The sequence below is a fragment of the Tupaia chinensis genome, unplaced genomic scaffold, assembly GCF_000334495.1.
Source record: "Tupaia chinensis unplaced genomic scaffold, TupChi_1.0 Scaffold000078_1, whole genome shotgun sequence".
Classification (NCBI taxonomy): domain Eukaryota; kingdom Metazoa; phylum Chordata; class Mammalia; order Scandentia; family Tupaiidae; genus Tupaia; species Tupaia belangeri.
Genome location: NW_006159539.1, coordinates 5483448 through 5494120, shown reverse-complemented (window position 1 = coordinate 5494120; position 10673 = coordinate 5483448). Strand labels below are relative to the sequence as shown.

Below are 10673 nucleotides of genomic sequence, written 5' to 3'. Positions count from 1 at the left end.
TCTTTCTTTCTTTCTTTCTTTCTTCTTTTTTTTTTTTAAGAGAGATTTTTGCTATAGAGAACATGTGCTCACTGGAGAGACACAGAGAAAGAGAGACAGAAAGCGCGAAATCACCCCTCGGAGGGGATGGCCATGCTGCAGTCTTTTCTCCTCCATTCTCCTCTCAGAAATTTGGGCACACACGCATATGCACCCAGCATGAGTTTCAAGCCTCTGGTCTAGGACTCGAACCACGGTCAGCCATGTGGGAGTCTAGTGATGAAACCATTATGCCATTGCTAGTCCCAGATCTTGGGCTATATTTTTTTTTCAATAATTTCTAAGCCTGTTTCTTCATTAGCATGCTTATTATCCACCTTGCAGAATTATTGGGTCAGCTGGAAATACCAGGAATAATACCTCCAGAGTGACAGATTGAGCTCAACTTAATTATTTGTAGTGTTGAAGGGCCCTGGGAAATTTATTGAAATTGTTCTTTTATTCTCTCTTCTTCTCTCTCACACACAATGAGAAACTACATTTCCCAAATTTTGACCTAAAACTCTGATAATCCAGCAGATAGTGTAATGGTTGTCAGTGTCGATGGACTCCCACATAATTGGCTGCGGTTCGAGTCCTGAACTCAGTGACTTAAAATGCACACCGGGTGTGTGTGCATTCCCAAAATCCCAAGAGAAGAATGGAGGAGAAGGGATTATGGCTGGCCATCCCCCCTGGTGGTGGTGGTGGGGGGGTGATTTCTTGCTTTCTTTCTGTCTCTCTGGGAAGTGCATGTACCCTATAGCAAAACACCACCCAAAAAAAAAAAAAAAAAAAAAAAACTCTGATAACCCAGTATCAAGTCAAATATGGTTTCTAGTTCTTTGTGGGGCTGTAAATAATTGTGACACTTGGCAAGGGTAAGGACAGATCTGCAGCTTTTGGACATCTAGAATGGGTGCCAATTGGGCAGAAGTCAGAGGAAGCTGGATTCATTAGTTTAATTGTTTGTCTTGTTAAGCTTCATTTTCTAAAGTGATTTTCTTCTAAATGTGTATTTATTTGCTTATTGTTTGTTCCGGTAGTCACAGATGCTCGCTGAGAGGGGAGGATTTGAACAGACAGTGGCTCTCTCCCAATGCTCATCTCCAGCCAACCATCTACCACGCCAAAGGACTTCTCTACTACCTGAGCAGCATTGGCCGGAGACCCGTGGTGAGTCTTCCTTCTCCCTTCACACTCTTGGCTGCTTCCCTCTACCTCCCAGGAGGCAGAGTATTTTCTCTCAAGGTGGAAAAAAGCAATCAAAGACCAAAGACCTGTGCGTAACAAGCTCTAGTGGGGAATGCATGGGTTTCCTAGGGCTGTTGTAACTAACAACCACAAACTAGGATGCTTACAACAGAGCCTGCAAGTCAAAAATCCATGCGGCAGGGGGACCAGCAGGTGGTGTGGTGGTTAAGGCGCTGGACACTCCCACATGGCTGACCACAGTTTGAATACCAGACCTGGTGGCTTGCTTTCTCACTTTCCCTCTCTTTCTCTCTCTGTGTATCTCTCTCTGTCAAATTAAAATAAATGAATGGATAAATAAAATTAAATAAATAATTATTTAAAATAAAAAAAAATCCATGTGGTGGTAGGCCACGCTCACTCTGAAAGCTCTTTCCTTCTTCTTGCTTCTGGGGGTAGCCAGCAATTCTTTTTCTTAAAGAAGAATTATTTATTTTATGTTAGTCATTTATTATTATTATTTTTTAATTTGACCAGAGAGAGAGAGAGAGAGAGAGAGAGAGAGAGAGAAAGTGAGAAGGCAAGTTGGTTGCTAGTCCTGGGACTTGAACCATGATTGGCCATGTGGCAGTCCAGGGCCTTAACCGCCATGCCACTTGCTGGCCTGGTAGCCAGCAATTCCTGGAGTGCCTTGGCTTGTGGTAGCATAACTCCAGTCTCTGCCTCTGTTTTCTTGTGTCCATCTTACCTCTGCATGCCTATATCTAAATTTCCCTCTTTGTTTAAGGACATCAATCATTGGATAGGGCCCATCTTAATTCAGTATCGCATCATCTTCGCTTTATTACATATGTGAAGACTCTATTTTCAAAGAGGATCATATTCATAGGTTCCGGGGATAGAATCTCAACATATCTTTTTAGGGGGCTCAGTTCATCCCATAACAAGAACAAATCATATTCACTGTTGAAACCATGGCAAAAATAATTGTATTTCATGCCATTTCCTGGGTCTTTATTTTTCCAGTTTTTCAGTTATAAGACAAGACATTGTACATACCTACTAAGTAGTGTTTAAATTCTTAAGTACTCACATTCATGTTCCACTAATACTTATTAGTTACAAACATGATTATGGACCTGTTACAGGTAATTTTCTACGTAGACTTTTCTCCCAAGCCTCAAGTTCTATACAATTGATGAAAAACAGACTAGTTGAAACCAGAGGCCTTGACTCAAGAAAAAAGAAACAACAGTCAAAGATTCACATAAAAGTGCTCGTTCATTGTCCCTAAACTGTAAAAGTGTGAAGGTCCATATGTCCAAATGTGGACAGTTATTTAACCTCAGAAATTTCAGAGTGGAGAAGCTCACCTGTTGGCCAGTTCAAGCCGTCATCTCTACCATTAATCACCTTTTGAGGATCAACTATGGGACCAAAACAGTGGAACCTTCAATGACTATTTTTTGAAAAAATTGATGACGATGTAACATAGAGTCTTATTTATTTATTTAGATTTTCAGCATTAACCTTCTGGCACCACCCCAAGGTCAAGAGAGGCACACTGTTCTCCAGCAGAATTTTCTTCCTTCCTTCCTTCCTTCCTTCCCTTCTTTCCTTCCTTCCTGCTTTTTTTTTTTTTTTTTTTGAGGATTTTTTTCATATGCTTTTTTTTCTTTTTTTGAGAGATTTTTTGCTATAGGGTGGGTGTGCTGGCCAGAAAGACACAGAGAGACACAGAGAGACAGAGAGTGAGAAATCATCTCCCAGGGTATGGCCACACCGAAATCCCTTCTTCTCCATTCTCCTTTTGGGATTCTAGGCCCACATGCACATGTGCCTGATGTGAGGTTGAAGCTACTAAGTCTGGGACTTGAACCGTGGTCAGCCATGTGCGAGTCCAGTGACATAGCCATTATGCCATCTGCTGGTCCCCAGAATATTCTAAGGGAGTAAAGTTTATCTCCCAGGAGTCACTCAAGGGCAGTACCTTTCTTTAGTCTGCAGGGTTTGAATAACCCAAGTTTGCTGAGTCAACCCTTTATTACATCTTAACAGAAATACCTGAGACTGGCGAATTACAACGAAATAAGGTTTAGTGACTCATGGTTCTGGTGGGTGGAGAGTCTAAGAGCATCCCAAAATGGCAGGAGGCAGAACTTCAAGCGGAGCTATTATCTCTAAGTATATGGCTCTCTAGTCTGGTCTCACCGCCCTGGCTTGTATACCCAACATAACTCAGTCATAAAAGCTGCACTCTAATGATGTTATCATATCTAAAAGCCTCAAGCTGGGACACCATGAAACAATTAAATTTTCACTTAATACCTTTATAATGCAATCAATACAGTCAGGTCCCAATGTAAGACTTTCTGGGGGAATAGCCAATCACTGCCCACTAAGATCAGATTCCAAAACATGAGACTTTGGGGGACAAACCATGATCTTAATCATAACAGAGAGCAAAGCACATCCTTCCTCCTTAAAAAAATCCTAGTCTACACACCTTAGGGTATGTGCACTCACTGGTGAGAGAGACAGAGATAGAGATGCTGAGAGGGAAAGTGAGAAATCACCCCTGAGGGAATGGCCACACCTTAATCCCTTCTTCACTCTCTTCTCAGGATCTTGGGCATACATGCATATGTGACTGGCATGAGTTTTAAGGCACTAGGTCCAGGACTCGAACTGCAGTCGGCCATGTGGGAGTCCAGCAATGTACCACTACACCATTTACTGGCTCAAAATGTACATATTTTCTGGCCAATCTCCTAACCCCCTACTGCATCCTGATCAGCACTGTAATCTCTGCTGTCTACCCTCTGGAAGCTCTTGGTCTGCAGAGCAGAAACTTGGAAAAAAAAAATGGGTGTATATCTGAGTTGGAAACGCTAGCTCTAAGAGGAGAGAGAGACTTAGAAGAAAAGAACTCCCTACCTGATACACATTTACACAGACAACATACTCAACCCCCACTGAAACAGGATTCCTCTCTGCTCTGACAACCTCTAATTGAAGAGCAGAACATTTATTTTAAAGTGTGACAGGTGAAAGGCTTGTTTAAAAATATAAATAAACATTAATTAGCTATAAACATGACAGCCACAGAGTTGTTTCCTGCTGGGACCATCTGAGAGGTGGGTGAGAAACAGCTGAGTACTAAATGCTATTCACAGGGATACAAAGCTCTCCAATGGGCTCAACATCACCTTTTCCTTACCTACCGGGCTATATTTAACCAGTCCCCTGCTGAGAGCAGAAGATTGCTACTCCCTCAATACTCAGGCCCGTCCTGCACCAGGAAGATTGCCACCGTGTCAAGATTGACTCGGGCGACAGCGCTTGAAGATGAGCTGTGATTCTGGAGCTTATGAAAATGTTTTCTGAAACACTGGGAAATCACTCTATGGAGGCAAGGAGGTTCCAGCTGTTCCCGATGCCACTGGAGCACCGGTGGGCAGATTAATAAGAACTCCTGGGACCAGTGAAAATGTGGGGCAGTGAGAGAAAGTTTTACTGGCAGCACTGGAGATTGCTAAAGACCAGACAGATCATTCAATGAAAAGGCACTATGGTGGGACCAACAGGTGACTTAATGATTATGTCGCTGGACTACCACATAGTTAACCGTGGTTCAAGTCCCAGACCCAGTGGCTTAAAACTCATGCCAGGTACATGTGTATGTGTGCCCAAAATCCAAAGAGGAGCATGGAGGAGAAGGGACTGGGGAGTGGCCATCCCCCATGGGGATGATTTCTTGTTTTCTATCACTCTGTCTCTCTGTGAGCCCACACACCCTATAGGAAAAAAATATTTTTTTATTAAAAAAAAGAAAATAAGAAAAACAGAACTGCAGTAGCTCAGGTGAGGCAGTGCAGGCCCCAGGGTGCTGACATGGTATGTTGAAGACCATGTGACTGTGGGTGTGCTTTCTTGGTCTGCCTCAACATGCCAGGCATGGCTGCTGTCCTGTCTAGCTGAAGAATAGTGATCATGGTTGAAGACCTTGTTGAGGCACCCTTCCTACCCCCTCATAAAGGAAATAGGTAAATTTTTGGGGTAAAAAAAATGGAAGCATGGCGATATTCTCGTATTGTTGTATCCACCCGTTCATCCATCCTTGTACCCACCCACTGACGTGGGCACTCCTTCATTGTCCATTCATTTATTTACATCATGTGTCTGAATTCACTGTGCTAGGCACCAGTACAAAGTCAACTCCCCATGTCCCACCCCTTGAAGAATATCACCCTTTTCTTTGAGGAGCCCACAGTTTACTTGTGTGGAAAGTGAAGTGAGATCCACAAAGGAAAGAGTATGTCACAAAATAGTCAAGACGGTCAACAAGGCCCAAGTGAGATACCAGCAGAACACAGATGAGGGGTCAAGACATGTTCTCTCAGGGTTGTGGAAAGACCGCAGACTAGAGCTGCCATCTCAGGGAGACTTGAGGGGTAGGTAAGAGTTTCTTTTGCTTTTGATTTTAGTAGGACTGAAAAATATACATTTTTTTTTAAAAGAGAGATTTTTGCTATAGGGCAACTATGCTCACTGGAGAGACAGATACAGAAAGAGAGAAATCAACCCCCCAGAGGAGTATGGCAATGCTGCAATCCCTTCTCCTCCATTCTCTTCTCAGGATTTTGGGAACACACACACACACTCAGCATGAGTTTCAGCCTCCAGGTCTGGGACTTGAACCACCATCAGCCCTATGGGAGTCCAGCGACGTAACCATTACACCATCTACTGGTTCCCCCAAGTATAGTTTTCTTAATGGTTCTACAGGTCTGACTATGGTCTCTTCAATCTTCTGCTTTGTGAAACTGAAGATCCACCAAGTAGTCTAGGTTTGGGGTCACTGCATGTGGCAAAGGAAAGAAAGTGTTTTATTCAGTTGGTGTTTTGGACTCATCTGATATCACGCAGACCTTCTGTGACCGTGTTCCCATTTTCCTAAACCCAGACTTCAGGTCTCATTTATTTAGAGTCAGATGTTGGATCCAAAAGTCTGGATACATAGCAGATGTTTGTATATTCATACATTGGATTATTATTATAACCAGACCTACAACTTTAGAAAATTAACTACTTGGGACCAGCAGATGGTGTAATGGTTATATTGCTAGATTCCCACTTAGTTGACTATGGTTCACGTCCCAGACCCGGTGGGTTAAACTCATGCCAAGTGTGTGTGCATACATGCCCAAGATCCTGAGAGGAGAATGGAGGAGAAGGGATTGCAGCGTGGTCTTCCCCTCAGGGGGAGATTTCTCACTTCTCTTTCTCTCTGTTTTCCTGGTGAGCACACACACCCTATAGCAAAAATCTCTCTTAAAAAAAAAAAAAAGAAAGAAATAATTGAAAAATGAGCTACTAATACTGTAAATAATGTGAAGAAAGTGAATCTCAGAAACATGTTGAGTAAAAATAGCTAGACCCTAAAGACTAACTCTGCTTCTATTTATGTACACTTCAAGATCAATAAAAGTAATTTGTGAAGATACAACTGTGGATGCCCCGAGGGAAGGAAATTTAGACATGGAGCTGCCAGAAGGGAACTTCTATGTACGTTGAAATATTCTGTATGGTGACCGCAGAGTCAGTTACACCAAAACCCACTGACCTGTAATACAGGATTCATGCTTTTCACTGTAGGCTCACATTACCTATTTAAATAAGAAAAAATAAGTACATCAAAACAAAATCATGGAGTTCTAAAATGTAATGAGGGGGCCAGCAGGTGGTGTAATGGCTCTGTCACTGGACTCCCATGTCGTCTACCACGGTTCAAGTCCTAGACCCAGTGGCTTAAACTCATGCAGGGCACATGTCTGTGCATGTGTGCTCAAAATCCTGAGAGGAGAATGGAGGAGAAGGGATTGTGGTGTGGCCATCCCCCCCGGGCAGTGACTTCTCACTTTCTGCCTCTCTCTGTCTTTCTGGCAAACACACATGTCCTATAGCAGAAACCTCTCAAAAAAAAAAAAAAAAAAGGGAAGTATCTGAAGGGAGAAAAAGGCACATGTCAGACAAAATCAACGAAGCAACCAGGCTCTATAGTCAACTAGCGGGAGGCATGGAATCAATTTCTTTTTGCGGAGCTCTTCATGGAGCTGGGAGACGTGTGGGCGAGGGGGCAGCTGGGCACAGCCTCAGGTGTGGAGGAAAGATCTCAGGCTGCTGCAAGCTCTAGGAAAGCCAGGCGACAGCTTCTTCTGAGCCGCCACATCGCAGTTGGCCTGGCCCTCATACTGCATTAAGAATCGGAGCTTTCCAGAATGAGGAGAGGAATCGATTCCCATCCTCTTAGCTCTGGCTACGTGAGTGCATGTTGGTAAAGGGATTCCAGTGCTCTTTGAAGTGCTCATTGATTTCCGCTTACAACTTGTACACACTGGACTGCCTTCTGCCAGGGGACAGGGTGAGCATATTTGGTTTTGTCTTTCTCTGGAACCCAGTGGAATAGAATTTTTAGTTACTTAAATGATTTTTTTTTTCTAGTCTTAGTCTGTCGCTCTGGCATATGTTTTCAGTTAATCAGTTTCTTTTTAAAAAGGCACAAAAAGGGGGGGAGGGAGAAGGGAGGGCATGTTCCCTCCTGTAGCACTTGTCTCCAAGGGACTCCAGATACTGTGTGTACACTATTTCTTTTATTTCCACTGTATTCCTCAGAAGTGGCAGAAGAGCAAGAGTTAGTATTTGTTTTTGTTTTTTGGCATTTGAGGATACGCTAGCCGAAAAGCAAACAAACAAAACAAAACAAAAAACAAGAAACAAAACAAATCCTGGTATCACTGTTGGAGAAAGGAGGACAGAATGTCCATGGAGGATCTTAATGAAGATCATTTAAATTTGACTTTCTGTTCTTTCATTTAAATTGTTTCTCAGGCCAGTAGGGTAAAGATTAAGCAGAGTTCCTCTACTGCACTAGAAACCACATTTGCATGTGTGTTTTTACTGACACAAATCATCCACATTGAAGTGAACTGCTCGAGTTTCTTGGATACACTTACAGTGAAGAGCAAAGGGCACTTGTCTCTTTTCTCTGTTTTCTTCAACGCACCTTCTAGGTACTACAAGGGCACAAAATGTGGGGTACTCCATGTCAGATTTTTCAGTATCTAAGCAAATTTCCTGTTTTTAATTTTTTTGTGGGATGCAGGGAGGTGAGAAGGTGGGGTGAAGGGGTGAATAGGACATTAGTTACCTGGATCACTGTTTCCCTTTAGTCTTTTTTTGTTTTGTTTTTGAAGAGGTTTTCGCTATAGGGCGCGTGCGCTCACCAAAAAGACAGAGACAGACAGAGAGATAGAAAGCAAGAAATCACCCCCCCAGGGGGGATAGTCACGCCGCAATCCCTTCTCCTCCATTCTCCTCTCGGGATCTTGGGCACGCATGCACACGTGCCCGGCGTGAGTTTAAGCCGCTGGGTCCGGGACTTGAACCGCGGTCAACTACATGGGAGTCCAGCGACATAGCCATTATGCTAACTGCTGGTCTCTCCCTTCAGTCTTTTTAAAAGTGCCTCAGGGTCAGCATTTGGTGTGGTGGTTAAGGCGTTGGACTCCCACATGGCTATCCATGGTTCAAGTCCTAGATCTGGCAGCTTGAAAATCACACCAGACGTGTGTATACATGGGCCCAAAATCCCAGGAGGAGAATGGAGAGGAAGAATTACAGTGTGGCCATCTCCCTGGAGGTTGATTTCTCACTCTCTCTCCCTCTGTTTCTGTCTCTGATAAGCATACACACCCTATCGAAAACAAACAAACAAACAAACAAACACTTAAAAAAAGAAAAAAAGAAAAGACACCTTTGCCCAGAGCTGATGAAATGGTATGTGGGTGAGAAGCTGGGTTGGTAGAGGAGGAGGTGAGAAGTGTGTGGAGACAGGGCCTGATGAACTAGGTTGGCCCTGAGGCTGTTCCCTGTGAGGGAGGGCCAGAAATCAAAACAGAAGGTTTGGATAAAGACCCAAAGGGGGGAACCAGCAGTTAGTGTAATGGCTATGTCGCTGGACTCCCACGTAGTCGACCGCGGTTCGTGTCCAGGACCCGGTGGCTTAAAACTCACGCCGGACGCGTGTGCGTGCGTGCCCAAGATCCCGAGAGGAGAATGGAGGAGAAGGGATTGTGGCGTGACCATCCCCCCTGGGGGGGTGATTTCTCGCTTTCTGTCTCTATGTCTCTCTCTGTCTGTCTGGCAAGCACACGCGCCCTACAGTGAAAATCTTTCCAAAAAAAAAAAAAAGACCCAAAGGGGACCTGTAGGTGCTTCATCTGCCCAGTATATAGGCAAGAGGACTGATCGTGAGGCAAGTCCCTAACCTAAAACAGGCAGGTGCTGAGGCAGGAAGAAAGCTAGAAAATGGCACCCGGGAAAGGGGCTGGAGCATCCGCCCAGGTGGCTGGATGGAAAACCTGGTGAGGGCAGCTAATCCTCCGCCTTACAGTGTCAATGGGCCTGGTCACATTTGACACAGTTAATGAGGGGAATCAGTGGGCTCAGGCGCATTTTATATAGCCAATGGGCTGAAAGCAGTCAGGGAGCCTAGCCAATGATCACTTGGCACAACCCCCATGAAAGAATTATACACTCCATGGAAAGTAATCACTGGGGCTCTTGAACCACTCGGTCGGTGTCTCTCTGAGTCCATTCCAATCTCTCAGGGGTGTACTTTTGCTTTTACTTAAAAAACTATCCTTTGCTGGGACCAGCAGTTAGCATAATGGCTATATCGCTGGAAACCCATGTAGTAGACTGTGGTTCGAGTTCTGGACCCGGTGGCTTAAACTCATGCTGGGCGCATGTGCTTGTGGGCCACAGATCCTGAGAGGAGAATGGAGAAGAACATATTGCAGTGTGGCCATCCCCTCTAGGGGGTGATTTCTCACTTTCTCTCTCTCTGTCTCTCTTTGTCTTTCTGGCGAGCACATGCGCCCTGTAGCAAAAACCTCTCCAAAAAAAGAAAAAACAAAACAACTTTGGTTTGGCTAGTGTGTGTTTTATTCATTTCTTTATCCAAAACATCAAGAACCTGGATATCACCCAAGCCATCCTCCAACAGCCTAGTAGTGGATCAGTACTCAGTCCCTGCCTCCAGGTTTACCCAGACAACTTAGAAACCTCTTCAAAGTCAGAAACACTACTCTAGATCCCACCTCCTGATGGAGGTTGAGGTCCCAACAACCTGTTTTCCCTGATGGGTCTGACATATAAATAGATAAATTAATGCTCTTAACTTGGGGGTTTTGGTATCTACCACCAAGTGAGACAGGTGGCCCGGGCCTCTCCCAGGCTGATGGGTTTACAGAGACTGTGTGTAAAGATGGCATCCATCCACAGCTTCTCTTCCTTCAACATCTAAAACATCTAAAAAAAAAATGAAAAGGGAATAGTTTTTTTTTTTTTTTGAGAGGTTTTCACTAAAGGGCGTGGGTGCTCGCCAGACAGCCAAG

The 10673-nt window shown here is 44.2% G+C and overlaps 1 protein-coding gene across 1 annotated transcript in view; it reads left to right on the top strand.

The window, feature by feature from the left end:
• The window catches only part of AGBL1 (AGBL carboxypeptidase 1), a 542019-nt gene that overhangs the window by 388965 nt on the left and 142381 nt on the right, over nucleotides 1-10673 (top strand). The window contains exon 19 of the mRNA XM_027769246.1: nucleotides 1065-1194. Within this exon, the coding sequence (XP_027625047.1) occupies nucleotides 1065-1194 (130 nt within the window). The remainder of the gene's footprint in view (nucleotides 1-1064; nucleotides 1195-10673) is intronic.